This window comes from Rhopilema esculentum, chromosome 21, assembly GCF_057945365.1.
Source record: "Rhopilema esculentum isolate cy_ngs chromosome 21, ASM5794536v1, whole genome shotgun sequence".
In the NCBI taxonomy this organism is placed as follows: domain Eukaryota; kingdom Metazoa; phylum Cnidaria; class Scyphozoa; order Rhizostomeae; family Rhizostomatidae; genus Rhopilema; species Rhopilema esculentum.
In genome coordinates this window covers 10,626,106-10,648,379 of record NC_142835.1, presented here as the reverse complement: position 1 = coordinate 10,648,379, position 22,274 = coordinate 10,626,106, and the positions used below count along the sequence as shown (strand labels likewise).

The following is a 22,274-nucleotide window of genomic DNA, read 5'->3' as shown; positions in this document are numbered from 1 at the left end:
CAGACGCAAAAAATCGAAATAGTCCTTTTCGCAAATGCCATTTCTCCGTCTGTTGTAGTGTTTAGAACTCTGAAACCTTCTCAGCTCGTAATCGGTTCTTTGCTGGGAATAGTTCACGCTCATTTTTGAAGTACTTTTATCTTTGGTTTTTGCTTCGCCTTTTGATCTTTCTGCTTCTTTTGGAAGCCCTTCATCTTTGCACGGAAGCTCAGGTTTGCCTTTTCCGGAAGATCTAAACAATGTTGCAAAAGAAAACTTTATCTTTGCTTTCTCTCGGAAACTCATTTTACGTATAGCGAAGCTTGCAGGCACAAGTCAAAACAGCTTTCTGAGCGTTGCAAATTGTGTGTATGTGGGAAGCCAAAATATTCCGCAACGTGCCCAGTCTGGGTCAGCTGCACATGTATTGAGCTCGAACTGAAAAAGAAGCGGTAGAAGACTTAACTTTACTTGCGTTGTGTTCTTCACCATTGGCTAATCCGAAGCTGCAAGCGATCTGGAAAGCGAAGCTACAAGTGCTTGCTTTAATTTCTCTCCGTATTGTGTGCGATCTCGCTAAACGCCTTGTCCAGCCAACAGATGTTTAAATCTGTCCAGAACTATGCTGTTTTCGAGATTTGTCGCTCGTGTGGAGCTGAAGACCACTTGCTTTCGATGACCAGCTTTTGAAATGATGTAAATTTCACTTGGCTTTCGTTTAAATATTGTGTGGCAAAGTCAGACCACGTGATGTCGAGGGCTTTTTGTGACGGTGGCAGCCAGGTTTGTCCAGGAAAGATGATTCGCCTAGATAGCATATGAGATTGTGCGCGATGCAAAGGCTACGAAGGCAACTGCGCAGTGTCGCAAAACACGTGCGTCCTGTATGCAGAGTTATCCAGATGGCGCTGTTTTTCTCGAATTTCGCTTACAGGTTTCCCACAGAAGTTTATCGCATGCTATTTTCGAAATATTATCGAAAAGTTATCGACTGTAATTTTTTAGAGGCATTTGTTTGAAAGCTTGTAGCTTTCATAAATCTCTTATATATAGTTTGAAAGATGATTAAAATAAGTTCGTTCAAGTATTTGCGCTACATATACAAGCAAGATGATATGAATGGCTCAGACGGAGAAGGGTTTCTTATACTTATTTTTTCGTTTTCTATCTTCTTTTATGGTCTTTTTGATTTTTTATTTAGATGAATATGCGTTTTACGGTTGATAAATTAAACTCGCATGCTTTTCTATGCGCAGCAAGGCTAAAGTGAGAACCTTATCACCAGCATAATGGTCTTTATCTATGGTGTACTTTCTAATATATTTTATTTTTATTTCTGTTGCTACTTTATTTCTTTTATTCATAAAGCAATAATTTGTAATAAAGTTGGTTTAACCATTAATGTCCTTCCAAAAATAATTGCAATGAATTAGTCTATGTTAAACTCTAAAACCTTTTTGTCGATATTTCTCGCTCGATGGAAGAGCCTCTGAATCCCCTTACAACCCAAATACATATGTATTTTTGAGCAATAATTTTTGTTTTGAGAAAAGATCATGAAAGTGTTGTGTTTAAGCTAAGACGAAACTAAGGACATACACATGTTTCACATCTCTTTTCTTCCCCAGAACATTTCACATGTTTCAGAAAACCATATCCGTTATTAAAATAAATTCTGCAATTTGATACTGCTGAAATTTTTGAGAATGTGGGAATATTTGAAACATCAGTTCGCGAAGCCCCATAAAGATGCATTTGCTGCCTAATGTGTCTGTCCTTGCTGTATATTCTGTTCTGTTTCACATTTTAGTCTTCTAAGTAGCTGCATTTAGCTTTCTTTATTTGATATCAAGTCTCCAGGAGAAAATTTTAGTTACTATTACAAAAGGAGTTAATCATAGTACGTTTGTTGGAAGGATATCCTGCTTAATTGAAAAATAAATAGAAGTAAATGCTACTTGAGAGTTATTAGATCTTCTATTTCATGCTGCGTATCTGATATAGCTCAACTAGAGCTTTTCAGCTTTTGATATTTAAGAACCTTTTAAGAAACGCCTAGCTATTATATCACAAAGAAATTCAAGAAACTGAGTGTTAGCCCCGACCAACATAGCAAGGAAAAGCCGAAACATAGCTTTATAAAACGTCACCTGAAAGTAGAAAGAAAAAAAATTTGATGATACCCTGAATTATCAAAAAACAAAGTTGCTAAGTACATAAGAAACTGCCAGTCATAGACTGTTTTTTTATTAAAAACAGCTTCAACAAAATTCAATTTTATGACATCAGATCTTAGGAGAGATAAACACAATAGTTACCCTGGCTACCAGAGCCTGGGTAAAAGAGTGGACCGGTAAGAGGTGCAAGGCCGTGAGGTTCTGGTACCCAAGATACACAGTAGTATGCAGATCCAGTATTAATTTATTCGTGTCCTTTATTTTAGTTATGCATTGGTTAAGCTCATAAGTATAAGGAGGTTATATTTTAAGGAACTGTTTGCCATAAGTATCAGATGGACTTTCCTTTTCCTTGACAAATAAGCTTCTCCTCTGATTTCTATCTGGCCGTACGACCTCTAGTTTTTCTTTGTTTTTGCCAAGTTTTCCAAGTAAAGTATGCACAATACGGCATTTGATAAACACGGTGTCAAGCAAAACCACAGGTAATTCTGATTAACCCCCATGGGCGCTTAATCGAGAAAAGCCCATGATAAATAGTTTATTTAGCGGATAGCAGATGATTATAAAAGCTAGAATCAAGGAAGCGTTGATGAAAAGACCGCTGAAGGCAATGAAAATATTCTTAGTTTTGGCCTAAAATATCTTGTGCTTTGATTTATTTGATATTTTAGAAAATTGTTAAAAAAAATTGCAAGCGAAATGTACTTTAAGAGTGTGAAAACGCTACAAAACGAGCTATTTCTATGGAAATTTGGGGATTTCTTTTATAAGCCCCCTGGTGTTAGAGACCCTCCCATGAATAAGCTTCCATCCAAAAATGTCATAAATTAGTAAACCGATTCGAGGATTCACGGTAAGGGATCTGAAAGCCTGAAACAGTACAAACTCGCAACTGTCCCTTATACTTAAAGTAAGGATTACAATTTTACGCTATCTTAGTATAGCTTACAAGAAGAAGCAGACCCCCCGTATTGACATGTTGTACTTTTTGGCATATTTTAGGTTACTTTCGCATGACTTTTTCATGAATTGACGTATGTCTCAAGCTAATAGCATCGGGCTTTTAGCTCTAGATACCTATTTTTTCGTATAACAGAAATTCCACCGTAGAGATATCGACTCGAATGGATTTTGATATTTTATTTTAGACACGCATTCAGCTGCTTACCGGACTGAATAGCGACAGAACATTTTTCTTTTGCCGATTTAAGATTTAGGATATAATAAACGAGTGATTTGACGAAAATAATTCGGAAAATGAAGGATTCTTTGTGACCACAGCCTTTATGAAAATTAAGATTAACCAGAAATCGGAAAGGCTTTCCATACAAATAAGTATTTTCGAGTATTTCCAGGCGCCTTTAGAGAACTACCGAGAAGCTGTTCAGGGTTCGTTCTTAGAATGGAAATTACGTCATACTTTCAATTGCTAAGTGAACGTGTTGTAGAAGCGTTTTGCTAACATGGTTTGTTAACACTTTTGTAAGAACTTGTGTAAACAGTTTTGTAAATGGTTTACATCCATTAATCATGATGCAGGTTGAAGGCTCTTGATGTAAAAAGGACTTAAAGGCTCTTGCGCAACCGGCATGCTTTGCGAATATAATGCCAAAACCGGCCTATTTCTCAAGACAGCTGCCGCTAAGCATGCCGGTTGCGCAAGAGCCTTTGAACCATCGGTCAATCAACATAAGCCAATCAATGAGCGTTTGAGTGGAATTACGTAAACTGATTGGTCAATTTTTGATTGAAGATAGCTATTTGTATCTGTCGATTGCCTTTACTATATGCCAGTAAAACAAAATATGGTTAAAGTTGAACCATTAACATTACAATATGACAGCCCTTTTGATTTCGTGACCTAATTCTTAAGGATTGAATTTTTTCGTCAAAAACAATATTTTTGAAAAACAATTCTTTCAAAAATCCTTTAATGCATCACTAGTCGATTTTGTCATCACCAGAACACATAATAGTTTTTCTGCACGCTGGCTGGCACTATCTCGCATGCAAATGCTTGTTGTATACTAGTAGTCGGTAGAAGCATAATGGTAGAAGCAGTGAGAACTAATTCGTTTCTTTTACGAATTATATTCAGAAACTTATTAAGATACGTTAAGAAAGCTACCAAGGCGTTTTATTGAATTCTATGACAGACCTGGTGCCAACCATAACGCGCTAAAATAAAAAGAAGGCGTATCGACTTGACACCCACAGCGAGCACTGGGCACGAGCCAATCCTCGTGAATGTTTGAGATATAATTTCTCGCTTGTATTCGCTGGATATTGAAATCAAAAAAGCTCAGACGTCATAAACTACTAAAAAGCGGAGGAATCTGACTATGCCTGGTGACTCAGTTTTAAGAAACAGAAACGAAGAGCAGGGCCGACGCTACTGTAGGGCCAGGGGGTTTTGATACCATCTTGGCAAAAAATTTCATTGTAAAACGTGGAGTCTTTTGACATGAAAAAGTGCTTTGTCAGCAAATTTTTGCACTCACCCAATCTGTCGGCAAATGGATCTGAGCACCCCCCATTAATCCCACCCACCCCTGACCACTCCACCACGGCCCTGATAAAGTGATGCCTAGGAAATAAAGAGAAGGTCTTTGTCGAATCGCATTCCTCTGCCTCATTTACATTTAAGGAAAGGTATGCCATCCCATCAGCTAAACAGAAACTAGAAATTATTGTTCTCCATGCTGTTACAAACGATTTAAAGGACTCAAGATCTGAAGTTGAAGTTGTTTCGAGCATTGTTAACTGTGCAAAATTCTTGTTGTCTAACCAAAAACAGCGTGGAGACTACGGAATATGTCTATGACTTGCGTAACAGATAAAATCACGTTCGTACGACAAGTATCACGTAACTTAGTGAATATTTTAGAGCAATTTGGCAGTGCCTTGTTTGAAGACCTTAGTTTTGCAAATAGAGTTTTGCATGTCTGCAACTCTGTGAGATCGAACTAAACTGAGCTTTTTGAATAAGCAGGACGGGTCTCTAACCATCAGGTGTCCTCGACTGGATCTTCTTCTCTATTGCATGACAACGGCATTTTGAGATTTTAACAGTCCTCTTTTTCAAATTGATTGATTACGAGTGTAAATCATCAAAGCTCCTGCTGTTGGTGAAATCCCATATTCTCTAAGATATCCCATGAAATTTGATCCAGCTTTTTTCTGAAAGAATCTTTTTTCAAATGCGTATTTTCAAGCTGAACTTCTTGAATTTAATTCTTTAACAGATGATATTCGTCAGTCCAGGACGCAAGGCGCTGGGCGAATTTAAACAAAACCTACTTTGAAAAACAACACCAGATAAAAAATTAAAATGCAGTCAGTGACTCGCTATTGCCTTACAAATATGCAATACAAATATTGAAGATAATGAGCATTTTCTCCTCAATTTCCCCTTGCTTAAGAAAATACGTAATGACCTGTTTCACTAGCTTTCAGAAATTCTTGGACTAGAGCTTGATAATCTTAGCTTCATGTACCAAAAAGGGTCGATAAATTATACCAACTAGATGGAAGAGTTTATAGGATCAAAGAAAGCCTCTGAGGCTCACTGATATAGGGTTTCTGATAAAGTTTCCAGACAATTTTTTAGTAGTTCAAAAAAAAGAAGAATGGCTTGTAAAAAGCAAAAGGTTTTGAACATTGAACAAGTCTTTGCCTTACGATTACATATATATGGTCATGTGTTTTTGGTCTCTTCTTTTTCTCATTTGTCACTTTTTCTCAAATTTTATTTTTTCCTCCAATCTTTCATCAACTTTTACTTCCATTTCCATCTTACTTTTTCTTTCATTTCTTCAACCTCTACTTTTACTTATTACTCTAATTCTTCTTCTACTTGTTCTTCTGCTTCTTCTTTTTTTATTTTTCCATTTCTTCTTCCACTCATTTGTTCTACTTTTTCTTCCATTATTTCTTCTACTTCTGCTTTTTATTGCTATTCTACTTCTTTTTTCTACTTAAGCCCTAATCTCTTTTTTCTCAATCATGTTCTTCTTCATGATACCTTCTCATTTGTTATCAACAAGTTTTTCTGACTGCTGTTTGTACGCTTGCTGCTTGTACTGCTTGATGTACCACAACACCAAATGTCTTCAAACAGATATTTTGCGATATCACCCCCACTGTAAAGTTGGTCCACCCAACTGATCTTAGATGTCTTTGAGATCACGCCAATTGGAATCACTTCAAGTTGAGGCCACTTCAAGTTGAGACCACTTCAAGTTGAGGCCACTTCAAGTTGAGGCCACTTCAGATTGTGAAGTTGGCAAGGCTCTTTTTGCGAATGTTTTATGGTCATAAACAGCTTAAAATGACTGCATTAAAGCTCGCGTGGCTGCAGTTCATACCTTTGTTGAGCGAAATTTTTATTAAAACCACGCTACTAAATTCTTAAAAATACAAATTCACTAAGATTAAGAAACGTGTTAACTTTTTGGCTTTTTCTTGCTTTTTATGGTTTTTAGAACGATATATATGTACCAAACAGCCTCTTAAAATTATTTCAAAATGTTTTTTAATATTTCACGCTTCTGCTTTTGTAGGTTGCAACCGATGTTAGGTAAGAGTAGTTTCAACTTCGCTTCTAAATTTCATCTCTAAATTTATTTTGCCTGAGTCTTAGATCTTGATAAATTCTTTTTTATATAAGTTAGTCAAATGTTGCCTGCCTTACCTGCCAAAGTGGCAAAATGTTGCTGAAATGAATTTTATTACTTTCAAGTTGACTGTCTAGTATTCTATTTATGTTTATTCATATTTGTTTGTATTTATAAATATTTATTTCCTCTTTAAGTAAGAGAAGGCGCCTTTTACATGCTTAAAGAAGAAACCACATTCTCAATGAACCATAGCTAATTTTTGTCATTTGCAGGCTTTGGTTAAGAAGTGAAATCAAAGACTTGAAAGAAATGCTGAAGAAGTTTATTGGTACATTTGCGTTTCGCGGTAGCCGGGATATTGATATTTTGATGCCAGGCTACACCCATTTGCAGGTATTTCCAAAGTATTGTAAGATAATGAATTTTGATAATTTATCTAATCTGCCAATGTGTTGTATCTCTCCTTAGATCTAATAGTAGAGCTGAGGAGAACAATAGACAGAGAAACAGGTCATATTCTGAATGAGGTTGACCGAAATCCAAGATGGCGGCCTAAAAACAAAACGAGGCTAAACAATAATGCAACACAATGTATCGATTTGATCTGTTTGGTAGAGTGCCAATCAATCAGCTTTTCCTAGCCGTTTCTATTTCCAGCAGATTAAATATAGCCATCGTATCCTACCAGATCCAAAGCCATGTGTATTTGAAACGTAGAAAAACGTCATTGGTGCGTCCCTAATCTCTCAGAATAGTAGCAAGTAGGAAAACTCCTACACCCTGCCTACCATAGTCTCCATTATTTAGTCTCAGATAAATGGTCAGAAACTAGTCACAGAAAGGTTTCTCGAGCAAAAATACTTTATACCTGGATCTGACAGGCTCTGGTACCCAGAGTAGAAAACTCTTTTTTTTGTATATTTTGACAACCCCTTTCCTCAGCTTATCTACCACAATACAAAAACAAGTATCCGAGAATCATTTTGCTGAACAAAAATTATAATAAATGATAAAGGTGATTCTGTTTGGTTAGCACAATGTTTGGTTGATGCGCCTGCTATGTCACTGATTCGCAGCTTGGGTTGGCCAACTATAGATGACATTATTAGAAGCGAAAAAGCTACAACAATGTACAAGTCGTGAAATGGGCTTTTCCCAGAGTAACTTTCCAACTTGTTCGAAAAAATTCGACTCGAAATGTTAGAAAATTGAGAATTACCGATACCGATCTTTCGCTACCCTTACGGAAAACAAACAATAGGAAGAGAGCTATTTCTTTTCGTGGACCTAAGCTTTGGAACCAACTTGAACCCGATGCCAAACAGGCACCTTCCCTTGCCACCTTTAAGAGAAGAATAAAAAACTAACTATGAACGACCATTCTTATTTCGTAGTATCTATCTTCTTACTTATTAATGTTTTTGTCACGGCCCCCTGAAAGGCAGTTCTCGTGGACTGACGGGGCTACCATACTAAAATAATTAAAATGTAAAATGTGATGTATGTAAATGTAAAATATCTTCAACTCTAACGCGACATCTCACTGATTTTTTTAGCGAGCGCAGCCTATTCGATGGAGCCATTGGCTATTAAGGTAAGACAAGATTTCATACAAATGAGAATAAAGTAAGAAAATGCCTTGTTTTGTTACGCTTCCCTCCTAGATAATGGCATTTTGTCAGTGTATACACGATAATGCAGTTTATTCACAGGAAAAAGCGCCAAATTATGAAAAATTGCTTATTATGGCCATGGAAAATATGCAAAAAAATGTGCATAAAAACTGAGCAAGAAAAATGTGTTAAATTTAATCTCTGATGTGGAGGAAAACATGAAAAAGGAGAAAAATCAGTATTTGTTACCAAATGCTTGCAGCCTCAAGGCCAGAAAGAAAAGTTGTCTAAGAGCTGCTGATAGTCTATGCTTTAATATTGTAGTAGGTTTCAGGGCTTTAATTCCCTTCTGTTCAATCCTTGTTTGAACCCCACGCAATCCAGCGTCAATCATGACTGTTGCTAACGAGAAGAAACACGATTTTTTAACAGTAGAAGTAAAAAGGAGGAAACAAGTGAATTGTTTGGCACCAGCCTCAGTTAGACTGGCACTGAAATAAGCAGGTGGTAGACTTTAGGAGGGGTTTCTCCCAGGAGAAGAACAATTTTTTGGCGGCTTCTTTAGAGTATTGGCCAATTCAGAAGCACGTGCAATTGTTACGTTGTCGAGAAATCATGTCCCAAGAAGCGATAAATTACCCGATATTTGATGGAAGTCATTGAAAAAGTGGATTTCCCGCTAAGTAGACAGCTAAGTAAGAGGGTTAAATTATCATCGCTTTGTTAAGTGTTGCAATTAAATCACACGTGTGTGAATTGAGCTTTTGGTTCCTTGAATAATTGATTTAACGCATGCGTGAATCCAGCTATACATCTCTGCCCACTCTTCCCTCGTTGAAACATAGCTGGTGGAAAAAAACTAACATCGTCTAAAATGGTTCATATTCCTCCAAACTTTAGTGTTAAACGGTCCAACGGCCTAGCAATCCTGAATATTGGATCTAACAAAAGGCAATATCTTCTGTATAGAAGCCTACAAATACATTTAAATATGTCGGGAATAATCTAAAACCGAACGAAACGATTGAGACTTATTTGTTTAAACCTGGGACTGGACAGATGAATATGATTTTCCTAAACGAAAATTCCAGATTTTAAAGGCCTAAAAGAGAGTCATACCAGTTATAGTTTTGTCACATAGATTTGCAAAATATTTTTAATTTCTGTGTCAAGTTTATTGATTTAACGTTTCTTGTATAAATAGTTAGAATTTGAAGGTTCTTGTGACATACACGCAGCAATGTTCGAAGTCCTTTTGGAGAAATCCACAAAAAAACAAGGCCGGTTCAATCTCTGCTCCACAACTATATCGCTAATATGGTTACAACCAAATATAAATGTTTCTTACCGGTCTAAGAAAACCTTAATATCACTCTTGTTTTCTCCCCACTCCTTTTTACAATCATTTTCTCCTCTCCCTCTCGCATATCTCTGGGTCTCGCCCCTTTATTGTCCTGTCTTCTTATAAAAATTTACCGGGGGTAAACCAGGGGGTGCTTAGAACCCTCACACTTTCATCAAGATATGGAATTCAGGGATTGTGACGTGACTTGTGTGGGTCTGGCAATGTGATAAGAGGATCTGCTTTGAAATTTTTTTCTGAAAACTTGCAATGGAGTAGGTACTGCTGAAGAATTCGATCGTTTATTGAAAAAAGCATCAAGCCTAATTGCAATGAGGAGATGTTTCTTTTTAGGCCAAGATTAAAGCCTCATGTGGCTCTACAGAATTAAACAGCTGCAAATAATTCAATGTTGTGCTGCTAGAAATGTCATTAAAAATTTCTCTTTATATATCGGAGTTGACGTTTTATTTTTTGTGGAGTTAGAAAAAAGAAAACCTCATTGATAATCAGATTAAAAGGATTGTCAAGTGGCTCAATGAAATTGCTTCAAAACAATTAGGTAGCCTTTTTACAAACAACTTTGATTCTCTCCTGTACCCAGAAATATTCTGAGACCGATTTATTGTTGTTGAAAAGCAGAACGTGCCAAAAAGACTTCTCTTCCTGAGGAACAAAGCTTTTGTTCTGTCTCCTTGTAGTTGCGGTGGAAGAACCTTCGGTTTTCTTGTTTTTTATCTCCAATTATGTTTCTATCTGAAGCCTTTAAGTGTACCTCGGAACATCATTGAATGTAGTCACTAAATTAAACATACTTCGACTTACACGTTGTTTCCAACACAGTAAGTTCTGGATTGTTTCTAAGTCACTTTCTATTCAAGTTTCTTGTAGAAATCTTGCAGCAATGGCTCAATGGCGTATATGCTCCGTCCTATAAACTTGAATTAATAGCAAGGCTATGTGTTGGACAAATCTGTATTTTCCTGTTATTCTTTGGTTCTTGGACAAGGGAAATTTGCTTGCATACTAGATTCAGGATATTATTTCTGTTTTACGGGTATTGAGAGTTTTGATATTTAGGAAGCAACACACTAAAGATTCATTGTGCATCAAAAATGAAACATTTTAATCCGAAACACCACGAAGTAGGTGACAGTTCTATGGCGCTGAATTTCACAAAATATTGTAACGGGAAAAATAGGCCTATCATTTTCTTTTTTTGCTATTGAATGCCGAGAATAATTTTGCATAAGACATTAATTGAATTTGGATGGATCAGAAGTAACTTTGCGAAAGACTTATTGTGCATGAAAAATACTGCACAGGTCATTACAAAATAATGAATTTTTATTCGAAAAACACGAGGCGTGTGACAGCTTTATGACACGAAATTCCACAAAATGCTGGAAAATGGAATAAAGAACTATCACTTTTTTGGTTTTCACCGTTGATTGTTGAGAAAAATCTTGCAATAGGATTTCAAAACCTTTGATGGCTTTAGAATCTTACAGATGTCGAGATGACAGAAGGTTCTCATTCAACGAGTATCTTATTGTTATTTCAGATTTAAATTCTTGTGAAATAAATGCTTTATTTTATAATTGCACTTTCAAGTTGTGCTTTTTGCCATCTTTTTCAAACCTTGTTGCTTTATTAACCTAGTTTTGAATTTATCTTGCCACAATACTGAGCTTGCAAGTTAACTGAATCTATTTTCTTGAAAAAGAAACATCTGGAAATTTGTGTTGGCAAGGTATTAAAGTGGTCTAGAATGCTTCTTTTTTCCGTACATGTTATTAATGCTTTATATGTAGCAGTTCTTCTCATCCATATGAAGGTCGAGCTAACAATATTAAAAAATATGGTTTTTAATCAATTAAATACCATCGATATAAGAAAATTGACAAACATTGCTGCCTTTGTAATTGAATGGCTGCATCATAGGCATTCATTTCTTCTAAAGGATAATTTATTGCTAGCTTGTTAATGTTGTGAGGGATATTATAAATTTTGATTCGCAGGTCGAGCCTGTTGATGTTGTTATATGGCTGTTGTACTAGAAAGCAAACAGCTTTTGGTCGAGTTTATGAACTGCGTAAAGCAGAGAATGAGATATGACTTTTAGTATTTGTTGATAGTTTAGGTTATGTGAGCCTGTTTTATTATTGAAGAGAAAGGTAGCGCTACTGTATGGACTTGAGCCTACTGTATGTATGAAATTTACGAGTTTCAAAGAAGCAGGAACCTATTGACAACCATGTTTAAACGTTTGGAGTTTCTCGCACCACGCGAAGTGACAGACATTTTATTCGTCTACAATCACGCTTGGGCGCCATTTATGAAACAATTCCACCTAGCCGGTTGCTTGTTCATTTGGAATATTTTCATCCCACGTCAGTCGAATCCCTCTGGCTTGCCAAAGGGTCTCACCTAGGTGGGCCAGCCCACTTCTCGTATAGACACGTTTTCAGCCTCATATACAGGGGCATTTTTGGGCTAGGTCACACCATCAGAGTCTGGTTTATCACGTGGGTGGGAAAAAAGCACTTTTTCTCTGGCTGCAGAGCTAGAGAGTGGTGCCAAAATAAAGCCCTCGCCAAACGCTCTCGACCTTTCACTTGATAACGCTCGACATTTTGTCGAATCAAATGTCGAGAGCGTTTGGCCACTTTGTCGAGTGTTGTTGAGACAAATTTGAACAAGTTCAGAATTGTCGAGTGGTAACGCTCGACATTTCTATTGTTTCAGGTGTTGTCGAAGATTGTCGAGTGCGTTTTGCCAGGCTCTCGACATTTTGCTCGACTTTTGCGAATCAAAAAAAATGCGCAATATGCAATATCTGAATTTTGCCCGCCAAAGTTGTGTTTATTTTGTTACGTGATATCTTCGGATTTCTGTTTTTTTGTTTCGAATAATTTGAAGATGGAAAGTTTCAGTCAATTCGACCTCACTTACGATGAACGTTCAGATATCAACAAAGAAGGACAGATCAATGCTAGCTCTTCAAGCAGCAACGAAGGGGAATTCGAGGGCCTTGATGACGATAAAGCCAAGAAAATATTAATGATGCTAGCAGCAAAAAATAAGACTCGCAAACAAAAAGTCACTAATTAAACGGAACAAAGAGGCGGAAATAAAGATAAAAAATCTGCTCCCCAACAAAAAAAGTGGACACATGCAGATATTTTGAAATTGATTGAATTTTACGAAAACAAGCCTTGTCTTTGGGATATCACGGACAATCGCTCTTCTTTAATTTTGCACCATTCTGTTTTATACTTCAAACTTTGAACGACATGTTGGGGATCCTTGTTACCCAATCAACAATTACCTCAGCTACTTCTTATACCTTAATGTCATATGGCTTCTGTCTTTGTTTATATTAATGGTTTCCTTGGCAGTGAATCACTAAAATTCTTTTAGATGTCTTTTGAAAAGTTCTTTCTATCCATATTTGGACTAAATCGGCGGTTCTGTTTATTTGGTCTAAAACGTTCCAAATGTAGTTGAAAAATGAAGAGCTTTTAAGATACTTTAATCTAATTTTGATTAGATTGTTTGATCAAATTTTGATTATTTGATTAGATTAAATAAAATTGCGAAAGTGTTTCTGAAAACTAAAGGCTGGTTTTCATATAACGTATTTCGACGCATTTCATCGCAAATCAGGGTACACGATTTTCACTGTATATGAAAACCGAAAAACGTATCTCATCTTAATTCATCGTGATTCGACGTATTTTGTCGGGAGAAACAAAAAATTTTTAATTCTTCCGATGAATTACGATGAATTACGTTGAATTACGTTCTATTAGGATTATTTACGATAGGCAGTTTTCATATAATTTGGCCAATTTTCATATAACGGAAATCATCTTAATTGATCGTAGCCTCTAAATTGCGATGAAATACGTCGATATACGTTATATGAAAACCAGCCTTAATGATGTCAATATTTACTTGTCACGACTAGCAGCCATTGAATTGTAATTGCTATAGCTGCTAGGGAAATTGTTTTTTCTTGCCGGATAACTTTCAAGTTCCTTTTTTTTACGTATCGATCTAATGAAATCAGTAATTTTTTCATACTTTTTAGCATGAACATATGGGGCAATAAGTAAATATTGTAGTGGAGTAAACTTTTTCTGTTGCTCAAAGAAAAGAATAAGATTTGAAAACAACCCTTGTATCAGCATCACTTTTTTGCAGTCATGCGTGGGCCTTGAGAAGAGATTATGACCGACTGACAGAGACTGAGTCACGTGTCAATGTGCTGCCTTTAGGAAGGTGTGTATTGTGTATGCTGAACTAGCTCTATTTCTTGCATTTCAGGTCAGTGATTCAGAAACAGAGTTAGTGGAACAGAAGGTTGGCCAGATCGGTTTCTAGATATTCTTAGACAAAACAATCAATTTTCCCACTTGGACTCGTCAGCTACTTAAAGGCTCTTGCGCAACCGGCATGCTTAGCGGCAGCTGTCTAATGAAATTGATTGTGTTTTGCGTTTTCATACAGTACAAGAATAGGCCAGTTTTGAACATATAACCGCAAAGCATGCCGGTTGCGCAAGATGCTTTAAGGCTTTGACCAGACAGTGGAACTGAACCGATCTTGGTCTCGAATTCTCCAAGGACTAGGGAGATGTTAGAGAATGGTTGAATTTTGCAGCGACACTCTTCAGGGACTTAGAAAATGATGGAAACGCCAATTTTTAATATTCCATGTATAGCTACAATATAAAGAAGTAAAGTAAAATGGAATCTTGACAACATTTAATTAAAACTGACTGCCAAAAAACGGTGTTATGGAATCAAAACAATATTCAGCAAATGAAAATATTGCGGGGTGTTGCGACCACAACACCCCTGGTAGGCCCGTCCCTGGTCATTTTCCTAGGGTTTTCCTATGAAATTTTGACTGCAGTGCCTAATTCATGACGAGATTTCTCAAAACTTGTTTATGAAATTTCTTATGTCAAATCTTAGCCAATTTTCAAGATAGCTACAGAAGAACGAAATAAAATGGAAGGTACGAAAGAATTAATAGAAGATGGGAATTATCTTTCAAATACCCTTTTACTCAAGCCTGGCCCCCTTTCCCCTTGGTCCTTTTCGGCGTCCGTGGCCCTACCCAGTGGTAGACGTTAACCAAACACTTAGTTTCCAATGCATGTCGATCAAGAGGAAACCTATTCTTGCAATCATTATTCTAAAAACTAGCAGCCTGGTCTTTAGGACAACTGTTAACGACTTTTCAAGTGTTGCTAGACTTCATTGCTTCTAACAGTAATTAAGAAAGTAATGTTTTGTGTGATAGTTTCATTGTGGACCTATTTTATTTTATGTGGCAAAAGCCAAAAAAGCCGTTTATTTAAATAATAATTCTGGCGAGGCCCTGTGGCCCAAAAGCAGAAACGGTTGCGTTACTTTTAAGGAATAATTTGAAATTTGATGAAGTTAAAAACGAATACTGAATAACTGCATGGATTGGCTTTAGAGGTTTTCAAAATCTAATGATATAAATTTCTTCATGGCTAAGTTTAAAATATGTCGCCTTTTCTGACTCAAATCTCAAGCGAAAAGGCTTTTCTCTCTGATAATAGTTAAATGTTTCATTTCTTTATTTACAATGCCTGCCAAAAGTCTTAGAATACTGACGTCAGTTTCCAAGGTCAAAATCATCCCCCTCTCCCCCACGGAACAATGTTGGTTTACTATCAAACAGGTTAGGATTTTAGAAAGCACTTTCTTTTGCGCTTCTTTTATAATATTTCTCTAAATTATCAGCATTGTTCTAGGGGGGAAGGGGGCGAAATTTTTTTCGGAAAAGGAATGAAAGATATAAAATGCAACGCAAATTGCTGGGTGTTCCAAGTACTTTTGGCAGGTATTGTAGTTATCTTTATTGTTAATTCGTTCTGTCGATGAATAACAAGTAAAACACATTTAGATAATACAATATTAAATGAAGTTGATATTTAATTTTACCCCAGCTTACAGTGCATTCCTTATAGCTACTTTGCAGCTGTTTATTTAAGCAAAGGCTTGAGAGAAGCCATGTAACTGCCTATTTACAGTGCTCTTGTGGCTCTTTAATTACATACCAATGTTTACTGAGATTGTGGCATCATTTCTTTGAATCTTTTTATTTTTTTCAACAGCGGAGCTCTGGCTGGAAACCCTTTTGGCGTGAACAGGCTGTTTTTGGCTAAAGGTAAATACCGGCTTTATTCTCTTCAGATTACGATATACTGTTAATTTAACAGCGTTAATTTAAGAGAGAAGTTACTGGATCTGTTCATTAGGAAAAAAAATTGTTAGTTTAACGTGAATAGGTGCGAGGATGGCTCAGTGGTTAGGGTCGCTGACTACAGACGCAAGGGTCCGCGGTTCGGGTCCCTGACATGACCACACTTTCTCCCAGAGAGAGGAGAGTCGCCAGCTCTCTGTAATTACAGGCTTTGAAATCACATGGTGTGGTCACACGCGCAAAACTGTTGTCACAATTTTTAGTTAAAAGTTTATTTCTTGCTAATTTAACTATTAAACGATGACTAAACTGTGAAATAGAACAAGAGGCTTGTTTGGAATATGACATGATTTTACCTACTTGCGTACCCCTCTTTGGAGCAAAAGGTTCTTTTAGCATTGCTCATTAGGTAATTGACTCAGTCCCCTAGAACACACCATGGTAATAGCTAAACAAGTCAGAGCAGAGGCCTATTGCTAACAAAACTGGATACCAAATTCATAATCTAACCATACCTAATTCATAATCTAACCAAACAATGTCACATAAGAGGTCAACATACTAGGAACAGTATTTCCCACACGTTTTGTTTAAGGATGGTTTTGTGCAGGGATGTAATAGATATAAAGAGTTCTGAATGTCATTTATGTAAAAACTATTGTACATAGTATTGTTTTTGTCTTCTTAACTACCCCTTAACATATTTTTCTTCTCCATTTGCCCTATTTTGCTCCATTGGTGCTGATTAGATGACACAGGGTTAAGGGCTCATCTCCCTTAAATCATCATTAACTTTCTGTTAATACCATTTAGGGATCGCCGCAACGATTCAGTCTTGTTCACTCTATTCTGCTCAAGGTTTCCTTTTATATTTCATCCATATCTTCTCTTACAGTATCCATATATCTTCCTTTCTTTCTTCTACCTGGTCCTTCAATGCATATATGCCCATATCGTCTCTATGTTGACTGCCTTAGCTTTTCTTATTGGCTGTGAACTGTCTTTGAAGTAGGTATTAATTTTTGATAGTTTCAATTGTTTTAACGTCTAAAGCAAATCTAAGCATTTTCCTCTCAGCCAACTCTAGTTCATTGTTCCTTTTTCTTTTTCAGTCCCACTGTTTCAAACTCGTACGTCACTGCCGACCTAATCCCTGTATCATATACGTTCTCGCTTTGGTTCTTACTGATATCCGTTCTATCTCAATCTATTCCACCCATCTGGCACTCTTTTTTTACCTTTTTGCCACACTCTTCTTATTCTGGGCCAAGTTTTTAAAGGTTTTCAGTTCATCTTGGTTGTTTTTCTTTCACCAGTTTCCGCAGAGCTCGTTCATAGGTATCCGGTCTTGTTTCTGCTCATTATCAAGTCACTTACCTCAATAATGCCAGCCGCTAAATCTAACCTGGGCTCCTGCTACAAGCTATACCCTTTCTCCCACTACAAATGACTATGTCACTAACACAAAGCATAGTCCACGGTGGGTATTTTGTCACTTCTTTTCGCCTATATATGTAAGCATCGTAAACAGGAATGGACTTGAAGTTGATCCTTGCTGGAGCCCGGCTTCAGCCTAAAAATTTCTCGCCATCCTACTCATGAATTTCTTGCGCCGCTTCAACAAAGACTCTAGCCCCGAAAACCTCCGTATGTAGGTATAGCTACTCTCTTGTTACACTGTCGTTAGCTGTTTCGAGACATTCGTTAATAACAGTGCTTCTTATGTTTGTTATTCTCTGTGATATTGCAAAAAGAGCCTTAAAGCCAATATGCAGGTGACCGTATATCAGATGACATGAAACCCTACTGAATACCGAATGCTACTTCAATCCTCAATCTTGCCTCCACTCATCTACATTTTAATTGTGTGACGTATTAGGTTTTTGCCTCTATATTTATTACGGGTTTGTGCATTCCTTGTTCTTATAGATTCTGGATGTTCGGTGTATTCATTCCCTTTTTGATTTTTCATATGTCTGGCTTTATGCCAATGGTTTTTCCGTTCGCACTGCAGTGATGCTTCTAAGGTTTTTAATGGCATATGACCAATTTGTTGGAATCAAGAATGCGTTAAAACTTAATAACTTTGATTGATTCTGTCTCGATGCCGAATAAGGGCATACTAATATTATTTCCTTGACGCATAAGTGGACATTTTTCGATCAAAAATGACCGTCAGAAGATTTCAATTTACGATTTACAGACAGAGAAAAGGCTTTAATGCTATAAAAATTATGACATTTAAAAAATATTCATTTTGTTATTATTAAGAGATTTATTTAATGGTAAGTTGACGATCTTGTAAAGCCCATGCCTCTTTTCTGTATGGCTTTGAAGACTATGTGCTAGAATGAGTACTGTCAAATTTTTTTGAATTTTGTTTCTACGAGATCGAAACCTAGTGCTTACAAATAATTCTCAAAGCTAAAGGTTCTATGAAAATTTCGTTTTGCAACCGAGGGTGTTTTGTAGAATATTTTCAAAAATAGGCTCGTTAAGGTTTCCTAACTATGTAAAATTTTTGGATAATATTTCATTAATAGACTAGATTTAAAGAATTGGATGAAAAGAAAATCATAGTTTAGGTTTTTCTATAGAGAAAAGACGTCCATACAGATGAATTTTTACTATACGGTCTAATGTGCGAAGATTCAAATTGCGGTTACAGCTTTCGAAGTTTTTGTCTGAAGTTTTTTTAAGAAAAGGAGGCCTACCATGATGGCATATATCGTCGGGAATTATAGGCTTAAAAACTCCAGCAGTTAACATCCTTGCTAAAGGAACCTTCAGAGACGTTGATCTATTGATAAAAAGTTGCACGATTTTTTTGCTAGAAGTTCCGATTTAATAATATTTCAAGACATATGCTTACTTATGATATTTCAAGACATATGCTTACTTATGATATTTCAAGACATATGCTTACTTATGATATTTCAAGACATACGCTTACTTATGATATTTCAAGACATATGCTTACTTGTGATATTTCAATAAATCAGCTTACTTATGATAATTCAAGACATATGCTTACTTATGATATTTCAAGACATATGCTTACTTATGATAATTCAAGACATATGCTTACTTATGATATTTCAAGACATATGCTTACTTATGATATTTCAAGACATATGCTTACTTATGATAATTCAAGACATATGCTTACTTATGATATTTCAAGACATATGCTTACTTATGATATTTCAAGACATATGCTTACTTATGATATTTCAAGACATATGCTTACTTATGATATTTCAAGACATATGCTTACTTATGATATTTCAAGACATATGCTTACTTATGATATTTCAAGACATCAGCTTACTTATGATATTTCAAGACATCAGCTTACTTATGATACTTCAAGACATATGCTTACTTATGATAATTCAAGACATCAGCTTACTTATGATATTTCAAGACATATGCTTACTTATGATATTTCAAGACATATGCTTACTTATGATATTTCAAGACATCAGCTTACTTATGATAATTCAAGACATCAGCTTACTTATGATATTTCAAGACATCAGCTTACTTATGATATTTCAAGACATATGCTTACTTATGTTATTTCAATACATCAGCTTACTTATGATATTTCAAGACATATGCTTACTTATGATATTTCAAGACATATGCTTACTTATGATATTTCAAGACATCAGCTTACTTATGATATTTCAAGACATCAGCTTACTTATGATATTTCAAGACATATGCTTACTTATGATATTTCAAGACATATGCTTACTTATGATATTTCAAGACATCAGCTTACTTATGATATTTCAAGACATCAGCTTACTTATGATATTTCAAGACATTAGCTTACTTATGATATTTCAAGACATATGCTTACTTATGATATTTCAAGACATATGCTTACTTATGATATTTCAAGACATATGCTTACTTATGATATTTCAAGACATATGCTTACTTATGATATTTCAAGACATATGCTTACTTATGATATTTCGAGACATATGCTTACTTATGATATTTCAAGACATATGCTTACTTATGATATTTCAATACATCAGCTTACTTATGATACTTCAAGACATATGCTTACTTATGATATTTCAATACATATGCTTACTTGTGATATTTCAATAAATCAGCTTACTTATGATAATTCAAGACATATGCTTACTTATGATATTTCAAGACATATGCTTACTTATGATATTTCAAGACATATGCTTACTTATGATATTTCAAGACATATGCTTACTTATGATATTTCAAGACATATGCTTACTTATGATATTTCAAGACATATGCTTACTTATGATATTTCAAGACATATGCTTACTTATGATATTTCAAGACATATGCTTACTTATGATATTTCAAGACATATGCTTACTTATGATATTTCAAGACATCAGCTTACTTATGATATTTCAAGACATATGCTTACTTATGATATTTCAAGACATATGCTTACTTATGATATTTCAAGACATCAGCTTACTTATGATAATTCAAGACATCAGCTTACTTATGATATTTCAAGACATATGCTTACTTATGATATTTCAAGACATATGCTTACTTATGATATTTCAAGACATCAGCTTACTTATGATAATTCAAGACATCAGCTTACTTATGATATTTCAAGACATCAGCTTACTTATGATATTTCAAGACATATGCTTACTTATGATATTTCAAGACATATGCTTACTTATGATATTTCAAGACATATGCTTACTTATGATATTTCAAGACATATGCTTACTTATGAAGCTTATTTTTCAACTTTTTTGTTTTCAAAGCTATGCGTAGTAAACATGTTATTTTGGGTTTTTTGACAACTCTTTGACTATCATAGGCGTAGACTGCAATCTCGGAAAAAATTGCTGAGACCTAATCCTAAATCACAAGCGCAGCTTCTGCAATTTTCTATTGTATGTTGGATTTGTAGTTCTATCATTTCTCCTTCGAAATCATGCATTCCACATTGAATTGAGGGAGGGAGGAAGGTTATTTTTTAAAGGAAGGCGAAAATATAAGCTTCCCTTGAAAAATCTCAACCATTTTTCCAGGATTGTAATTTTGTATTATGAACTAAAAAACCTTACAATTCCATGTACACAGCGAACACCATTCATTAAAAATTGAGTTCGTACTGCTATGAACAATCGCAATTAAGAGCCAACTATGGAACAGTGACTAAAGTTCTAACTGCAAAATTATTACATTTAAATATTCATAAGGATGACGTAAAACCCTGTGGCGAAAATATCTCCACGAGAGAAAAATAGTTATTTTTCTAGCAAGATTGTCAGCCATTGGGAAAATTAATTAATTTTTGGAAATTCAGTTGTTTGAGTTTCCAGACATAGAGAGCCTTTTCATTGTTTGATTTTTGCTTCAATCCTAAATAAGCCTCTATGTCTGAATCCTACCAATCGTCATGAAGCCATGGTATTTCCTGTTTACCGGTCTGTCATAAAGTGTCCGATGCCGTACAGGCAGAGCTGTACACTATATTGGCTGTACAGAAAAGTAACAGTTCTAAGTTGCTACTTCGAGTTTAGCGCTTAATGCAATCATCAGGCAACTATAGAGGCAGATAACATTTAGGAAGTCAGATATATATATTGAAATGATATCGTTTTTTGGATTGATACACAGTAGAAAAATCCTCATACAAAAACTTCATTTCCTCACCTGTGCTTTCGTAGGTTCTTATTCAAAAAAAATCTTAATGCAATTTGATAGGAATTTTAGTATTTTTTTCTTTAGAGGATGTTTTTAGTTTCTTTAGAGTTTTCTGATATGTCATCAATCTAGTATAAATCTGGTATGTCATCAGTTCTTTAAACCTTTTGTCTGATTCGCCCACTTTATATGTTGGTTGTGTTGGACTACTAACACATGTACAATACAATTCGAATACTAAATAGAGATTGAAATTGTCCTTCGTCATTTGAACAAGAACTTTTTTGAAAAATAATGAATAATATAATATCTATAAAACTAGACAGAAATGATTCTTTTTAGCCTACAGGTTCTTATTGAATTTATATTCAAGCTTAGTTCTTATTCAGCTTTTTGTTGTTCTGCAAGCATGCAAGAAAAGGGAAACATTTAAATTCCGTAGTTCATTACAGTTAATTTTTTCATACATTACAGCAGAGGTTTAAGTAAGTTGTGCAGTCCTTGTTTGTTTTCATAATCACAGCGAACGTAAGGACTAAGAAACTAGGCATTTCTTGAAAAATGATATTATTAACCGCGCCAGCATAGCAAAGTGCCATTTTTC

The 22,274-nt window shown here is 35.5% G+C and overlaps 1 protein-coding gene across 1 annotated transcript in view; it reads left to right on the top strand.

Annotated features, from left to right (window-relative positions):
* LOC135684185 (argininosuccinate lyase) overlaps positions 1-22,274 on the top strand; it is a 61,045-nt gene that overhangs the window by 29,756 nt on the left and 9,015 nt on the right. The window contains exons 7-11 of the mRNA XM_065199626.2: positions 6,722-6,738; positions 7,051-7,171; positions 8,335-8,372; positions 13,943-14,020; positions 15,894-15,946. Of these exons, the coding sequence (XP_065055698.1) occupies positions 6,722-6,738; positions 7,051-7,171; positions 8,335-8,372; positions 13,943-14,020; positions 15,894-15,946 (307 nt within the window). The remainder of the gene's footprint in view (positions 1-6,721; positions 6,739-7,050; positions 7,172-8,334; positions 8,373-13,942; positions 14,021-15,893; positions 15,947-22,274) is intronic.